This window comes from Cimex lectularius, unplaced genomic scaffold, assembly GCF_000648675.2.
Source record: "Cimex lectularius strain Harlan isolate CLEC.00 unplaced genomic scaffold, Clec_2.1 scaffold150, whole genome shotgun sequence".
Taxonomy (NCBI): Eukaryota; Metazoa; Arthropoda; class Insecta; order Hemiptera; family Cimicidae; genus Cimex; species Cimex lectularius.
This window is the reverse complement of record NW_019392717.1, coordinates 1,106,010-1,120,491: the sequence shown is the minus strand read 5'-3', so window position 1 is coordinate 1,120,491 and position 14,482 is coordinate 1,106,010. Positions and strand designations below refer to the sequence as shown.

The 14,482-nt window shown below is 34.9% G+C and overlaps 2 protein-coding genes across 2 annotated transcripts in view; both read right to left on the bottom strand.

Annotated features, from left to right (window-relative positions):
• The window catches only part of LOC106665909 (transient receptor potential cation channel subfamily A member 1), a 93,314-nt gene extending 92,009 nt beyond the window's left edge, over positions 1–1,305 (bottom strand). Inside the window, 1 exon segment of the mRNA XM_024226573.1 lies at positions 1,276–1,305. Coding sequence (XP_024082341.1) covers positions 1,276–1,301 — 26 coding nt within the window. The 5' untranslated portion in view covers positions 1,302–1,305.
• Positions 1,306–4,746: 3,441 nt separating this feature from the next.
• The window catches only part of LOC106664295 (fer-1-like protein 6), a 41,182-nt gene continuing 31,446 nt past the window's right edge, over positions 4,747–14,482 (bottom strand). The window contains exon 32 of the mRNA XM_014389894.1: positions 4,747–4,824. Within this exon, the coding sequence (XP_014245380.1) occupies positions 4,788–4,824 (37 nt within the window). The 3' untranslated portion in view covers positions 4,747–4,787. The remainder of the gene's footprint in view (positions 4,825–14,482) is intronic.

Below are 14,482 nucleotides of genomic sequence, written 5' to 3'. Positions count from 1 at the left end.
GATTGCAAAATTACTGTATGTTCATCGGTGAAAATTTTGAACATACTTTCACATAACGTGGCTGGTTTAAAATCTAAAGAAAAAGACTGACTTTTTACTATTTCGTAAAATGTACATAAATGTTTTATACATTTACAGATATAAAAACGTATATAACAGTAGACCGTGTAAACGTATCCTAAAATCTAATTATTATAAATTTAATAAAATGAAAGTGTTGCCAACGAGATCTTCACATTGAGCCGAAATTTTTATGGATCACTTTGAAATAAGTCCATTTAAATCAAATAAAGAATTAATTAAATCAGTGGCCAGAAAGCTCAGAGAATCTAAAATAATTGCTTCGAGTAATTAATTCTTTTAACCCTAATTTCAATTTTACATTTTATCCTTTTTTGTGTGTTTTTTCTAAACAAATTATTAGAGAATTGAGTATGAAAAAGGCTAAGGCAACAAATTTTATTACACATGTATAATTCCTCGACATGAATGAAGTATTTGATTTTTCCCTCTTAGTTCGGTCTTTATTATATTCGGAATTTTGATGAGAATTAGCAACACGTGGTTGTTTATGCAAATCACTTTTCAAAAATTTAACTAGTATGGAAAGTTGTTAAATTATTTTCTGCTAAAATAACTCCAAAGAAAAAGTCAATGTTATCACAATTTTATAAGTAATAAACCTTTACCTTTTTACGTTTTATTAAGTATTTACTGCCGCATAACGTATCGTGCATCAGAAAATATATCAAATACCTTTTTCTTCTTATTATTTAAATTAGATTGGCCGTCATGTCAGGAGGCTTGGACGACACGATGAAAATAATATATCAGATTAATGGGGCGCCGTAATATATCATTCTGAAAAGTAACTTACATAATCTGTAATAGGATATATTGCGCCTTAATGGAGCACCTGATGAAGCAATTCGACTTGTCCTCTACGAAAAAAAATTTCTAATAAAAATCACCCGGTGCGCTGAAAAATGTCAACCGTCACACAATTCCTTTCAAACGCTTTGATTAATCATTAAATTCACTAATTTCGTGGTCCGCTTGACCGATTGATATATTACAATTAAGGTTTTTAGTTGAGACAAAAAAGTCAATGACACGAGCGGGATTCGAACCCACGATCTCTGAGATCTCCACGAGCTCTGATTAATTTTATTTACGGAGGAAACTAGCGTTAAAAGCCGAGGGTGTTGATTTTTTCTTGTCTATTTTATTGTTTTATATATTTTATTTTTTGTTAAATAAACAATAGATACGAACCTGCGATCCTGCTGGAAAGACGGCATGGTTTCCTCGCCCGAAGCCTAAGTCGTACTGAGGAGGGTTGCCAACGTCCGAGGGTTGGAATCGATACGCAGTATCGCTACTCAGAGAATCTTTTTCATTATTCTTTATCTACGACATTGCCTTTGTTTCAAACAATTTTTTTTTAATTGTTTTTAATAAGCCTATCAATGTATAAACAAAAATAACACAACAACCTTTAGGAATAATTTATACAAATATTACCAAGATTGTATTATTATAGCAATATTTACAAAGCAGGCAGATAAATTTTAACAAAAGAAATTTTTTAAACATTTATTTATTTTTAGCAAATATCATTTCTATTTCAAATTACTTGTTCGGTTTTTTAAACTTTTTTTTATACTTTAAAATAATAATTTTAAAATATTAAAAAAATCAGTTTATTTTAAGTATCAGTAAATTTAATTCCTTCCACTTGCGGGGCACTCTTGTTTATCAGCCTTCTAATTCAGGGTGATTCATAAAATTAGTTGATAATCGATTGGCCTTATCCCCTTGTTGCCGGCTGTTTGTCCATTAAAGATCATTTTTGATTAACATCATGAGAACCAGAACTGGCATCACGACATCATCAGTAAAATTCGAAACCCCACGACTAAATTTTACACGAATATTACTGAGCGTAGAAATTTTGAATGTTATTGTACAGCCCTATTTGGCCTTTGATAAGAATTTCATGTCAAACTTCGCATCAAACAATTCGATCCAAAATAAATCGTAATCAGGAGAAATATAAACCAAACAATTATTATATTTATTTACATTTCTTCTAAATATTCCAAGGATACAACTCTGACAATTTGTCATGTTGCTCCAAATTTTGTCTTTTTTCAAAAATATTATTTTTTAAAACGAACTTTGAGATAGAAAAGTCAATATCAGGGATGGGATTTTGAACCCTCGGTTTTTGGAACTATACCTTGATCCAATTCTTAACAATGACTTTTTGATTTCAAAATTCGCGTTTATAATTAATATATATCATAATGGTACTGAAACCGATAAAAAGTATTCATTTTTTGTAAAGACAGATCCATTTTTCTCCAATAAAATTATGGCTTTTTTCTTAGATGTCATATCCACCCCTGATTGATTGTCCGTAAATAATTATGTTGGCCGTGTCTAATTAAAGGCCGATGGGATTCGAACTCAGAACCCCCTGCTGTGATGAGTCACACCGTAACTGTTGCGGCTCAAATTTGCTTACTGCTATAATTAATCATCAAAGAATTCATTGATGATAAAAAAAAGTCTGTTGCTTAACAGAAGTAGCAAAAGAAGCAATGAAAAAGAAGATAAACAAAGATTTTGTTAACAATTTAATCTGTATTTAATATTCTACGAAAGAGGCAAACTTTAACACTTATTTATAACTGGTCTTTTTTCAAAAGTTTTTACACAAAAAGAAGAATAGCTTTCATGTCATCATCCTATCCTACATTAAGAAGAAGGAATGCTGCTCGGGGTTGTTCTTCGATGTCAAACAGTCTTTCGATTGAGCGTGGTACCTGAGTTAGCTCTGAAATCATGTAAAGCCCTAAAACACCTTCCTCATCTTTACGTCCTACCTTGTCGACAGGTACTTTAGAAAATGGATCGGATCGTCTCACTCTACTTTTTACAAGGCGGGTATTATTCAGGGTAACGACCTTGGTCTACTCGTCTTGCTGATATCCCTCCGATCATGACACCATTATGCTGATTACACTGTCATTCTAACCTCCAACTCCGATCCCTGTTCTTCGTCATTGAACCCTCGACGAGTCAAACACCACTAAATCCCAAGACATAGCCTACACCCTCCGTTGCTTCAACTAGCAAATTATTTTTCGCCCCCTTCCTACCTAAAACATCATCTTCTACCTTGAGCCATACCTAGACAAGACTGACCTGGAATTTCTACTAGACTGATCAATACTCTCTATTCATATACAAAACATATCAATACTGAAACCAAAGTGGACATGGAAAATGGGGTTCAACAAAACGTTTCAATCTCCGCAGAATCCAGTCCTTACAATCACGAATCCTTACGTCTATAGTCAATGTTCTGTTTCCAGTCGCACCACCCCCATAAAGACTTAAAGAGTTAAATATTCCCTTCATAAAAAGGTGTTGCAAGATACAGATAAAATTTCACACCATGCTCGAATTCCACTCTAATCCTCACATACATAAAATTGCAGATCACTTCCCAATAATCCTCCTCGGCATGTGAAGAGACAATGGCCCCGTGATCTGCTCTCAGAGAGAGAGAGAGAGAGAGAGAGATTATTATTAATCCATCATGATAATGATGGTGATGGATACGGGAAATTGGAGTTTTTATTCCCGAAGCACAGCAGCCTTCTTATTTATTTTCCTTTCCTACTTCCTTAGTTCAGTGCAATTGACTCAATACTTCTCCTAAAAGCACTAGATGATGTCGTTGCTACAATTCCTTTCCTTGGTTTTCTTTTTATCCGAGGTTTCGTCTTTATTAGTGGTTGCTTTGCATACGAAGAAGATATAGGTGGTTGTTTCTTCCTCCTCATTGCATAATCTACAAATGGGGTTATCTTGAATATGTCCACGTTGTGTAGATATTTTTTCAGACGCCAGTAACCGGTAAATAATCCTATCACCCCTCTTGAAACCTCTCTAACTGTAGAAGTAAGAGTGCCATTTTTGGTGAGTTTTGGCACAAACCTATCCTAGAGCTTAGTGTCTAGCACCCCTAGAGCTCCTTTTTCTGAATCCATTCTGTGATGGAGGATTCTGTGTTGGTTCTTGCATACCACGAATCGGCAGGGCCTATATGTAGTCGTGCAGATTGCAGTGTTACCCGAAATTCCTTGTATCCTAGTACCCAAGATATCATTAGACAATGTTTTAGGAATGCTATCACACTGCATAGCTTTTCCACTTTTTAATAACACGTACTGTCTCAATGTGATTTACTCAAATTACAGCGCATTGCATAGATTGTAGCTTTAGAATTCGAAACCATTTGCTAGCTATAATTAATTAAACAACAAAGGGTTTTTGTTAAAAAAATTAAATTTTTCATAACTTTTTTTATACAATTAGAAAAATAATCAATGAAATAGTACAGATAAAGATTATTATTTAATGTAGTATGTATGTTACAAATATGAAAAATGAAACACGGAAAATATGCCACTTTTTTCTCTAAATTTCATGTTGTTTTTCATAAAATCATATATTTTCCCAAGTTTTAATATATTTTTGTCCCCTTCTTTGGAATTTCCGATAATACCAAATACTAAAAAAGCGGCTACATGTTTGTCGGACGGAAATGTCTCCCTCGCTTTTTTCAAGAGATTTGAGGTCGCGTATGACGGAAAGCGGATTAGACTTTGTAGATGACAGGGATCAGATAGGATAATCATTATTGCTCGTGAAGAATGTTTTCAACAAAATCACTGGCGCTTTATTCCCAAAGCCAGGCCCTCGCGGCTGAATTATAAAGCACCGCGGAGAATTAAATCGCCGGTTCTCCTTTAACAATAATGTACAATGTTAACAATTGAATTAGATTATAATTTACCAACTAAAGTAGATATATTATAGTACGAACTTGCAAATTACAATTTAAAAAATCACCAAAATTGTAATTGCTAAAGTCGCTTTTAATAAAGTGATACATTTTTCACAATTTCACCAAAACGTTGATATTCCACAAATAGCATTCCCGCCCAAAGCTTTTACGTAAAAATTGAAGTATTTCGTAGTCTTATGATGATGGTTATTTAACCCTTTTTGAGCCAAATCAGTTGTCTGATATCGACAGCATATGGCGCGCGTATAAACAAGATTATCGAAAAAATCGTTTATTGACACTGGCAATCGTACTATTTTGTGCATTTAAAGGTATGAATACGAGTAGGAGGAAAAATACACTTTTTTGTAAATGAAAAAACATTATTACTACATACACAGTGGATATATAATATTGAAATTTATTCGCCCCGTGTTTTTTAGGTTTTAATTACGAGTTACGTAAACAAAATTTGGAAAGGATTTAATTAAAACATATAATTTTGCCTTTTTACCTTTAGATATTTGCCAACCTTTGGTATTTTCCTCTCTTGATGATTTAAAATCCTATCTCGCAATCCTACTCATCTCCCATATTCGTTCTTACAGACCAGGCAGTATACTCCCCACTCTTGGAAAAATTATATAAAAACTCCTTTTAATAAGGCTCCAAAATGACAGCAACTGGAACGAATACCATTCCCGATCTTGACCGGCAGCCAGGGCAGGAAGATGAGTAAGTTAAAGGGCTAATCGCTTACCTGGGGTAGATACCTATTATCCCATCCTTAAATCGTACCTCTCCCATCGATATTTCCATTTCATCCAGAGATCCTACTCGTGGACAACATTAATTGTTGATAAACAAGATAATACATGATAGTCTGGTTAGGATCCACACTACCCCAACCCCAGAGACTTGATATTCCTGGGTTAATTGGAGATAATCCTCTGCAAACGCGCTAATAAATAATTCAATCAATTAAGGTTTTTAGTTGAGATAAAAAAAGTCAGTGTCACGAGCGGGATTCGAACCCACGACCTTCGGCTTGATACGCCGCTACTCGACCAATTGAGCTATCTTGACTTCGATCCACTCGGGCACTAACTTCTCATCTCGACCCCACCTTTTGAATTTTCCCTCCTTTTTGTCATTTTTCAATTTTTTATTCAATTTCAAACGAAAAATAGTGAATCTAATAAATAATATTGAAACACCTCAATGCGTTTACACTTCTTCGTGTGATTGAAGATTTTTCTCCCATTGAAGCTAATAAATTATATTCATATACCGCAATTTATTCACGCTAACCCAGAGTACACGATATTCCTCGGAGTTTTTGGGGTTGAGCCCTGCCATTCACGCTAATAAATTTCATGCACAACCACAATCATTCACACTACTCTAGAGTACCCGAAATCGCTTGAGTATATTCACGCAAATAAATACATTCTTTCCAATAAATAACACATATCATATGCATAAAGGTTCGAAAATATTTACACAATTAAAAATATTCATGGCCTTGAGATATTTGATCAGTTGAACTGTGCCTGCTGTCGTGACCCTTGCATCCTTGTTCGAAGATAGGTCATAAGGGATGGTTTAATTCTTTCTTTGCAGTATGTTATTGCGCGCTACACAGATAATTTCTCCACACTACGGCCACCTGCGTGGTCAGACCTTGGGTGATCTTGAATGTCCTCAAGACCGACGCACAACCTAGAAAACCCTCTTCTTGAAACGCAGGCCAGCGACCGATGTCTCATTAAATTTGTATGGTTTAGTCGTATTACGTTCGATCCGCAATAGCAATCGTTCTTTTTAAATCCGATGGACAAAGTGGGTGGAGTGGTCTTATTATGACTAACCTTTCTGTCTTATATGCTTGTTCATTCCCAGTTATACCAAAGTGCACGGAAACCCATGCCTGAATATAACCACGGACACTTTTATGTTGTTCCGGTATTTTCCTGATTAATGGGTCTGCTGATGTTCTTCTTTCGGTTCCTGGATTGCGTGTAGGGAGTCTGTGCATATTTTAATCTGTGTGTCTTTCCAATCGATATTTTCATGCCACAAAGATCCTCTTATTTTTCCATTCATTCTATCAACGTTGGTGTTACTCAAAGAAATACACTGGCACCTCTTACCGTCTACACTGCTGACCTTCCCCTTTACCTGTCTCCTAAACCTTATATTGTCATAGCGCCTCCTCTTTCCAGCAACACCAGCCTGTAGCAATGATATCTGTCTGATCGCGTTTGCCACGTCACCAAAAATCCATTTCTTCTTCCATTTATCCTGTCCGAGTAAAAATCTCACAAGTCAACTCTTCTATGCATAATTTATACAGTCTGGCTAACCACCCACCCAGAAACAGTTTGACTTTCGTTGACAATACAGCATTCTCCTCAAAAATATTTACTCATAATCCGTAACAAAACTTCTAAACATACAACACCTATAAGAAGAATGTTCCAAATTTAATCCTATCCAAGCCTTGCAATCTAATTTTTTGAGAACAATAGTTAACGAGCTTTAATGCATGTTTCTAACCTCACAATCGACTCTTAACATTCTATGTATCAAGGACTGGTTGTATATATGTATGTAGTTGAGGAATAAAAGAAAAAACCTTTAGATATATCATTAGCTCACATTAAAAAAATTAAATTGAAAAAACCTTAGAAGTTCTAGTCTAAATTCAGTCAATCCATCTGCTTTCCTACTGGACAATCAACGGGATCAAAAATTAAAAAGAAACAAAATGACAGCTCTCAAAGGAATTAAAGTCTATATAAAAACTCATTTTTTAAGAGTACATGAGGATCGGTCTAAAAATTTATTTCTTCAAAGGATCAAAAAATATAAATTCTCTTTTTTTTAGTTTCATCTTTTAGAGATATATCTAGGACTTTTTCACAATTTCAAACAAACATAAACTGAAAATAATTATCACCAAGGCTTGCTATGAAACGTGTATAATCTAAGGGAAAATGGGTTGAAAAAGCTTGATAAACCTATTCAAAAATAAAAGGATCATACTATGATCTGGAACAGAATTGATATCATTTTTCATCTACAATCAGATATTCGCCTCTTTTGATTCTTTTTAATCTATTCGTGTTTTGCTCGAGGTGCTCATTTAGGTTACCTTTAACATAAAAATAAATTCCTTGAATTTTCCTTTTTCATATTTTTAATAATATATAGTGATATTTTGTTCAGAAGAAATATATTTTCTACAAGTCATTAGCAAATTGGAATTTGGCATTTACTGGACACAATTAAAAATTCGTACATACAAAGATATGTTTTATAGAAAAAACAATTGGATACCATTTTTAACAATCTTTATGTATAAATAGACTACTTAAATAGTAAAAATTATTTTATATTAAATTATTTGTTATCNTATATATATATATTACTTGAAGTAAAAAATAGGACCGAAATATTAAGGCGTTTCAATTATCTAGGCTTAAATCCAACTTTGAGGATAAATTCACTATTTTCTTGGTCCGCTTGACCAATTAATACTTTACAATTAATTAAGGTTTTTAGTTGAGATGAAAAAAAATTGAAAAATGGCAAATGGAGGGAAAACTCATAAGGTGGGGTTGAGATGGGGAGTTGATGTCCGAGTGGATCGAGGTCATGATAGCTCAGGTGGTAGAGCAGCGGCGTATCTAGCCGAAGGTCGAGGGTTCGAATCCCTCTCGTGCCATTAACTTTGAGGGTAAAATGCATCGGGAGAAAAATTTACAAATATGGTTGTGGACTTATCAACAAAATTCAATATTTTGATATACCAACAGCCTTTACCTTTCCAGTCGTTGACCATTGAAACTGCCACGAAAAAGAGCTAATGGACGATGTCGATCTTTATTGAAACATTTTTTTGTGATACTGGTGCGAAAAATATTACTTAAGTGACCGAGTGTTGTTGCCAATGGGCTCCAGCTACCTTAAAATTAAATAATTAAATTTTTTTAAATGTATGAGCCCGTGTATTTCAAGGTGATTATCTATCATTAGATTCGTTTTGTTTTTTGGTAGGATAAGAAAAAATATGCAGGATCGCAAGATTCAATATTACATATATGCACAGGGTGCCTTTTTAGGTGGCCCCGCTGAATTTCTGTGGAATTATTGACACTACCAATGAACCAGAGTGCTCGTGAATTATTTTAGTTTCATTTCATTTATTTCAATAGCATTCCTAATTACCATATTATTTGTTCTTATTTTTTAACAATGTTGTCTTTTTAACTTTTACATTATTTTATAGTTTCAACGATTTTTTAATGTTTTAATTACACTACGTCAATAAAACCCTTATTTAAATCATTTATTTTGTATGTAAATAACTAATTATCCCGGACTCGAGGAGGAAAGCAGAGTAGTTTTGGTCAAAAATAATCTTAGTAAAACTTACTACATAGATATTTATTCTATTAATTAATCTTTATGAAAGGTATTGGTTGAGATTAAAAAGTCAGTGTCACGAGCGGGATTCGAACCCACGACCCTAGGCTAAATACGCCGCTGCTCTACCACTTGAACTATCGTGACTTCGATCCACTCGGACACAAACTTCCCATCTCAACCACACCTTTTGAATTTTCCCTCCTTTTTGCCATTTTTCAAATGTCGTGTATTCTATTTGATTCTCGGCAGCAAATGAAATGGCCACGGAGAGCTTTAGTGAAGATATACTTCAGTTTAATTATTAAATCCATTACAGTTCATGGTCCGATTGACCAATTAACTTTTTTCAATTAATTAATCCTTATGAAAGGTATTGGCTGAGATAAAAAAGTCAGTGTCTCGAGCGGGATTCGAACCCACGACCCTCGGCTAAATACGCCGCTGCTCCACCACTTGGCTATCGTGACCAATACCTTTCATAAAGATTAATTAATTGAAAAAAGTTTATTGGTCAATCGGACCACGAACTGTAATGGATAGATATTTACGCTTGTTTGTTAAGTTTGTATATTGTCTGTTACTTTCACAAAGAAATTAACACCCTTACGGTTATTCATTGACCGTCATTATCGTTAGAGCAAACAAATTAAATTACTGAGAGCGAATGTATGCAAGTAAAGTGTCACAATTCAAAAAGGGGTAGTTTTTAGTGGTAGTACAGCTGGATTTTGTTTTTTCGCTTAAATCTTGTACAAACGAAAGACAATATCGATGAATTATTAGAGGTTTTATTGCCAACAAGCGTAATTGCGTGTACTTATTACATAAGTAAAAAAGTAAACTTCCATCTCCTGTAAAATTTCCTTTTTTTAGTTGTGTCACTTTTCTTGTGGTGTGTGGTATACGTTTACCTTGAAGAAAGCCATATTTTATACAAATCATATAAATTACTTTTTCTTCTTGAAAGAACGCTCAGACATGCGTCTCATATTTGTATATATAATAAAACAAAATTTCATAAAATCTCACGTCCGCACACCTTGTAAATCTGAACCCAAACCCCTCAGTAGACATGTTACTTGCCGTTCCAGTGACCAAGAATATACAGAAAGAGAATTCAATCTCCTTTAAAAGAAGCAAATTGGTTTGATGCACGGCAAAACGTTTCCCGAAGGATCAAAGCATAAAACACTATTGCCAGGGACAACACGCCTTGCTTAAAACGAGTTAGGCCTACAAACGTCTAAAATATAACGTCGCTTCAAACTTCACGTGCTCACACGCCGTGATTGGATTCGTAAAAGCCATTTAACTTTATTAGTTAACTTAAGCTGGGCCGAACCAGATCACAGCTGAGCATAATCCACTCCTAACTAGACGAAATCATCAAAAACTGACAGACCAGGATGATTGGAATCTCAAACTCACATTAACGTGAGTGTTTCTAAAGTGAAGTATTTTTGAAATGATACCTTTAATGTTTGACTTAAAACTAACAAAATTACTAAAAAGAGGAAATATTTAAATAACCAATAAATCATTGATTTTTACGATTTATGTGTGTGATTAGTGACGTTAGTCGATAATTATTCAGAAATCGTGAGATACGGACTGGTGTATGTACGTTTCGGAAAAAAAATTTCTTTATCTTGCCAACCTTTCGATCTTTATTGAAATCATCTGAGTGAACGCTTTGAGCCCTGAAGATGATCTCAATAAAGATCGAAACGTTGGCACGATAAAGAAAATGTTTTTCTGAAACCTACATCACACCAGACCGTATCTCATTATTTCTGAATATTTATGTTTTATTTATCAATTATTAAAAATTAAAAAATAAATCATAAATATTCAGAAATCGTGAGATGCTGTCTGGTGTGATGTAGGTTTCAGAAAAACATTTTCCTTATCGTGCCAACGTTTCGATTTTTATTAAGATTATCTGAATGAACACTTTGAGCCCTGAAGATGATCGCAATAAAGATCGAAACGTTTACACGATAAAGAAAATGTTTTTCTGAAACCTACATCACACCAGACCGCATTTCACGATTTCTGAATATTTATGTTTTATTTATCAATTATTAAAAATTAAAGGAATGAGTTTATGATTTTGTTTTAAAATCCTCTTCGGGCTTTATAATTGATTTATTGTATGTACTTGTTATCTTACTTTATGAAGCTTAATTTATTTGAGAATAGGATTATTTAATTTTTATCCTAAATTCTTGTTTCGGTTCACCTGTTAACATTCTTTTATGACAAGCTTGGCTTATTGAATTGTTGAGTAGCATAATTCATAACGAACTTTTCCTTTGAAGTCCCCTTGAGAAAACTTACAAAATGGAAGGGCTAAGAAAATTCATCAAAATTATTTTTCCTTTGATGTTTTTTTATCACGTTGAGAATATTTTGTTTTTATAACCCATCATATATGAATAAAATTATGCTGACAACTTACATAAGCCGTACTTTAATCACTGTTAATCACTGTTTAATTATTACAAGAATATATTGAAAAATATACTATAATGTTGATTGATGTCTGTTATCCAAGCCTATTTCTGAAAATATTTGCTCTCTGGATAAACATATTATGTGATTTATGGCAATGTGCGGCTTTTTAAGATAAAAGAGGACGTATAATGTGAAGGAAATTGTGTTTTTCCTAAATAACTGCATTTCCGTAACCGTAGATTGTGTTGGCGGCGTGAATAACTCAACTTTTCTTTATTACGGAATATCGATCTTTTCAATGATAGTAGTCAAGATTACATTGAAACCGTGTTGAACGAAAGCGATCACTCAAAACCCCTTCCAATGGAAAAATTGTGAAAAAGACCTCTTCCCAAGCCGGGCTTTGCTTTCATAGACGATTTTCATTAATCCGAACTACTTAGTTAAATAAAAAACATTTATTAAAATTACATTTATTTTGAAAAAACGACTTTCCTAGCAAGTTGGCCTGGAAAGGCGAATATGAAAAGCAGTGCAAATACAACGAGAGAAGATATTATTATCGATTTGACAAATGTTGTCTTGTTCCGCCTTATAACGTATCTGAACATAGTGTGAAAAGGTCTGAAAAAATAGTAACACCTTTCTTGAGGTCGTCTGCAATAAAAATGAAATAAAAATAAAATTTAATAACGTATGCAGAGATATCTCGACCATACATTTAATGGTAATGTCTAAGTTGTTGAGGTCACTTATTCAGAGGTTTTTTACCAATTTTCGAAAATGGCTGGTTACTTTACACTACTTAATTATCATCATCATCGTCGTCATAATCATAGACTACTTCTACCATTTAAGGGTGTGAGGTTTCCTTGCTATACATCTCCATCCTTCTCTATCCTCCTCAAGTTCTCTCTTCGGTTACTCCAAGGTACTTCTTCTCTTCTATAATGTGACCTAGCCTTTCTAGCCCTCAAGCCACTATACCGTTCTGTTTGAGCCCATCCGTGAGACATGCCCTAACCAAGTAACCTACTTTCTCGTAGATATAAGATTGTGCAGGCTAGTCCTTATCATTATAATATACACAAAGAATCGGCGGAGACAAGCACGTTGCTGTGGCCCCTTAAGAGGTGCCCTTCTTTGGGTCATCGCACTGCAGTTGTGAAAGCCCTTCCTGACCGCACCGAAACACCTATTAACGGCCCTTATCCTGTTTCTCGTCCTAACATCTTCCAATTTTCATTACGTCCAATTTCTCGTACGGTCTTTCTCAAGCAACCCATCTCAATAGACTTCAGTTAACCTTTATGAATCTCACTACATGCCCAGCATCCGATGATTGCATATTAAGATATATTGAGATTTTGGTCCTCTGGACCCTTGGAGACCTCTCTGCTGTGGTATTCCTTCCAGGAGAAGGGGAGCAAAGTGGGAGTCCAAGAGATTTTAAATTCTAGGTCAAGCCAGAATACAAGAGCAAATAAAATAAAGCTTATTATTTATTAAATCCATTATGTTTAGTAGCCTAATTTACCAAATTACTTCTTTCAATTAATTATACTTTTTATGTAAGGTCTTACTAACAGCTCCCCGTGGCGACTTCATAAGTCCTAGAGAATCGAATCCTTATTACACGACATTTGAAAAATGGCATAAAGAGGAAAAATTGAAAAGGTTGTAGGTTGAGATGGGGAATTGGTGTGTTTGTGGATCGAAGTCATGATAGCTCAAGTGGTTGTTAGAGCAGAAACGTATTGAGCCGAAGGTCGTGGTTTCGAATCCCGCTTCATTTCAACCAAGACCTTACATAAAAAGAATAATTATTACTATGACATTAAAAATTAAGTAGCAATTCGGAAGCGTGGAAGACAAGATAGAAAAGCCTTCTTTACATTCTGGGGCTAGATGAAGCGCGGTGGTCTACTGATTCCCCCAGATCCTCGGTGGCCTCCGATCACAAAAGTCAAAAGAAGCTGTTTATTTATTCACGTACAAAAAGAGATCTCGCCGATTTTGTTTTTGAGCCGATATCCCTTTCTCTCACTCCAGAGGGCTTGGTTCTCCAGGCGACCATACGGGAGAGGGCAGGCCCAAAAGTTCAGCGGAGACAAGCACGTTGCAGTGGTCTCTGAGAGGGCCGTCTGTGGTGCCCTTCTCTTGGTCATCATACTGCTGTTGAGAAAGCCCTTCCTGACCGCACCGAAATACCTATTAACGGCACTTATCCTTCGGCCCTACATCTTCGAATCCGTCTACGCTCAGGTACGCTCCTGAGTACCCAAAGCGGGATATCTGCCCTACTTTTTTCCCTCTTATCAAGTCTCACAGCCCAATGCGGCACTTTACCTATCCCCATTACTTTCGTCTTTTCTTTGTTAATTAACATATTAACCTTCTACATTTCTAAAATGTTTAGATAATGGATTAGGTTTCTATCATTATTAGCCAATACAGTTAGATTATCAGAGATATATTCGTGCAGCACTAAAGCACATTTGTAGCTCGTTTTGGCAGACAATATCTTGGTTGTCAACGAACAAAGTTATTCTGGTCATGAAAAAGCCGACAAACTGGAAGACGATCTGCAAGACTTAATATATACAACCTATACTGGCGATAACAAGGACAAACACGGAATCCTCCATCTCAGAATGGGTTCACAAAAAACAAGAACATAGACGAACTCAAAAGGTTATTACCGATGGAATATGACTATTCAGCATC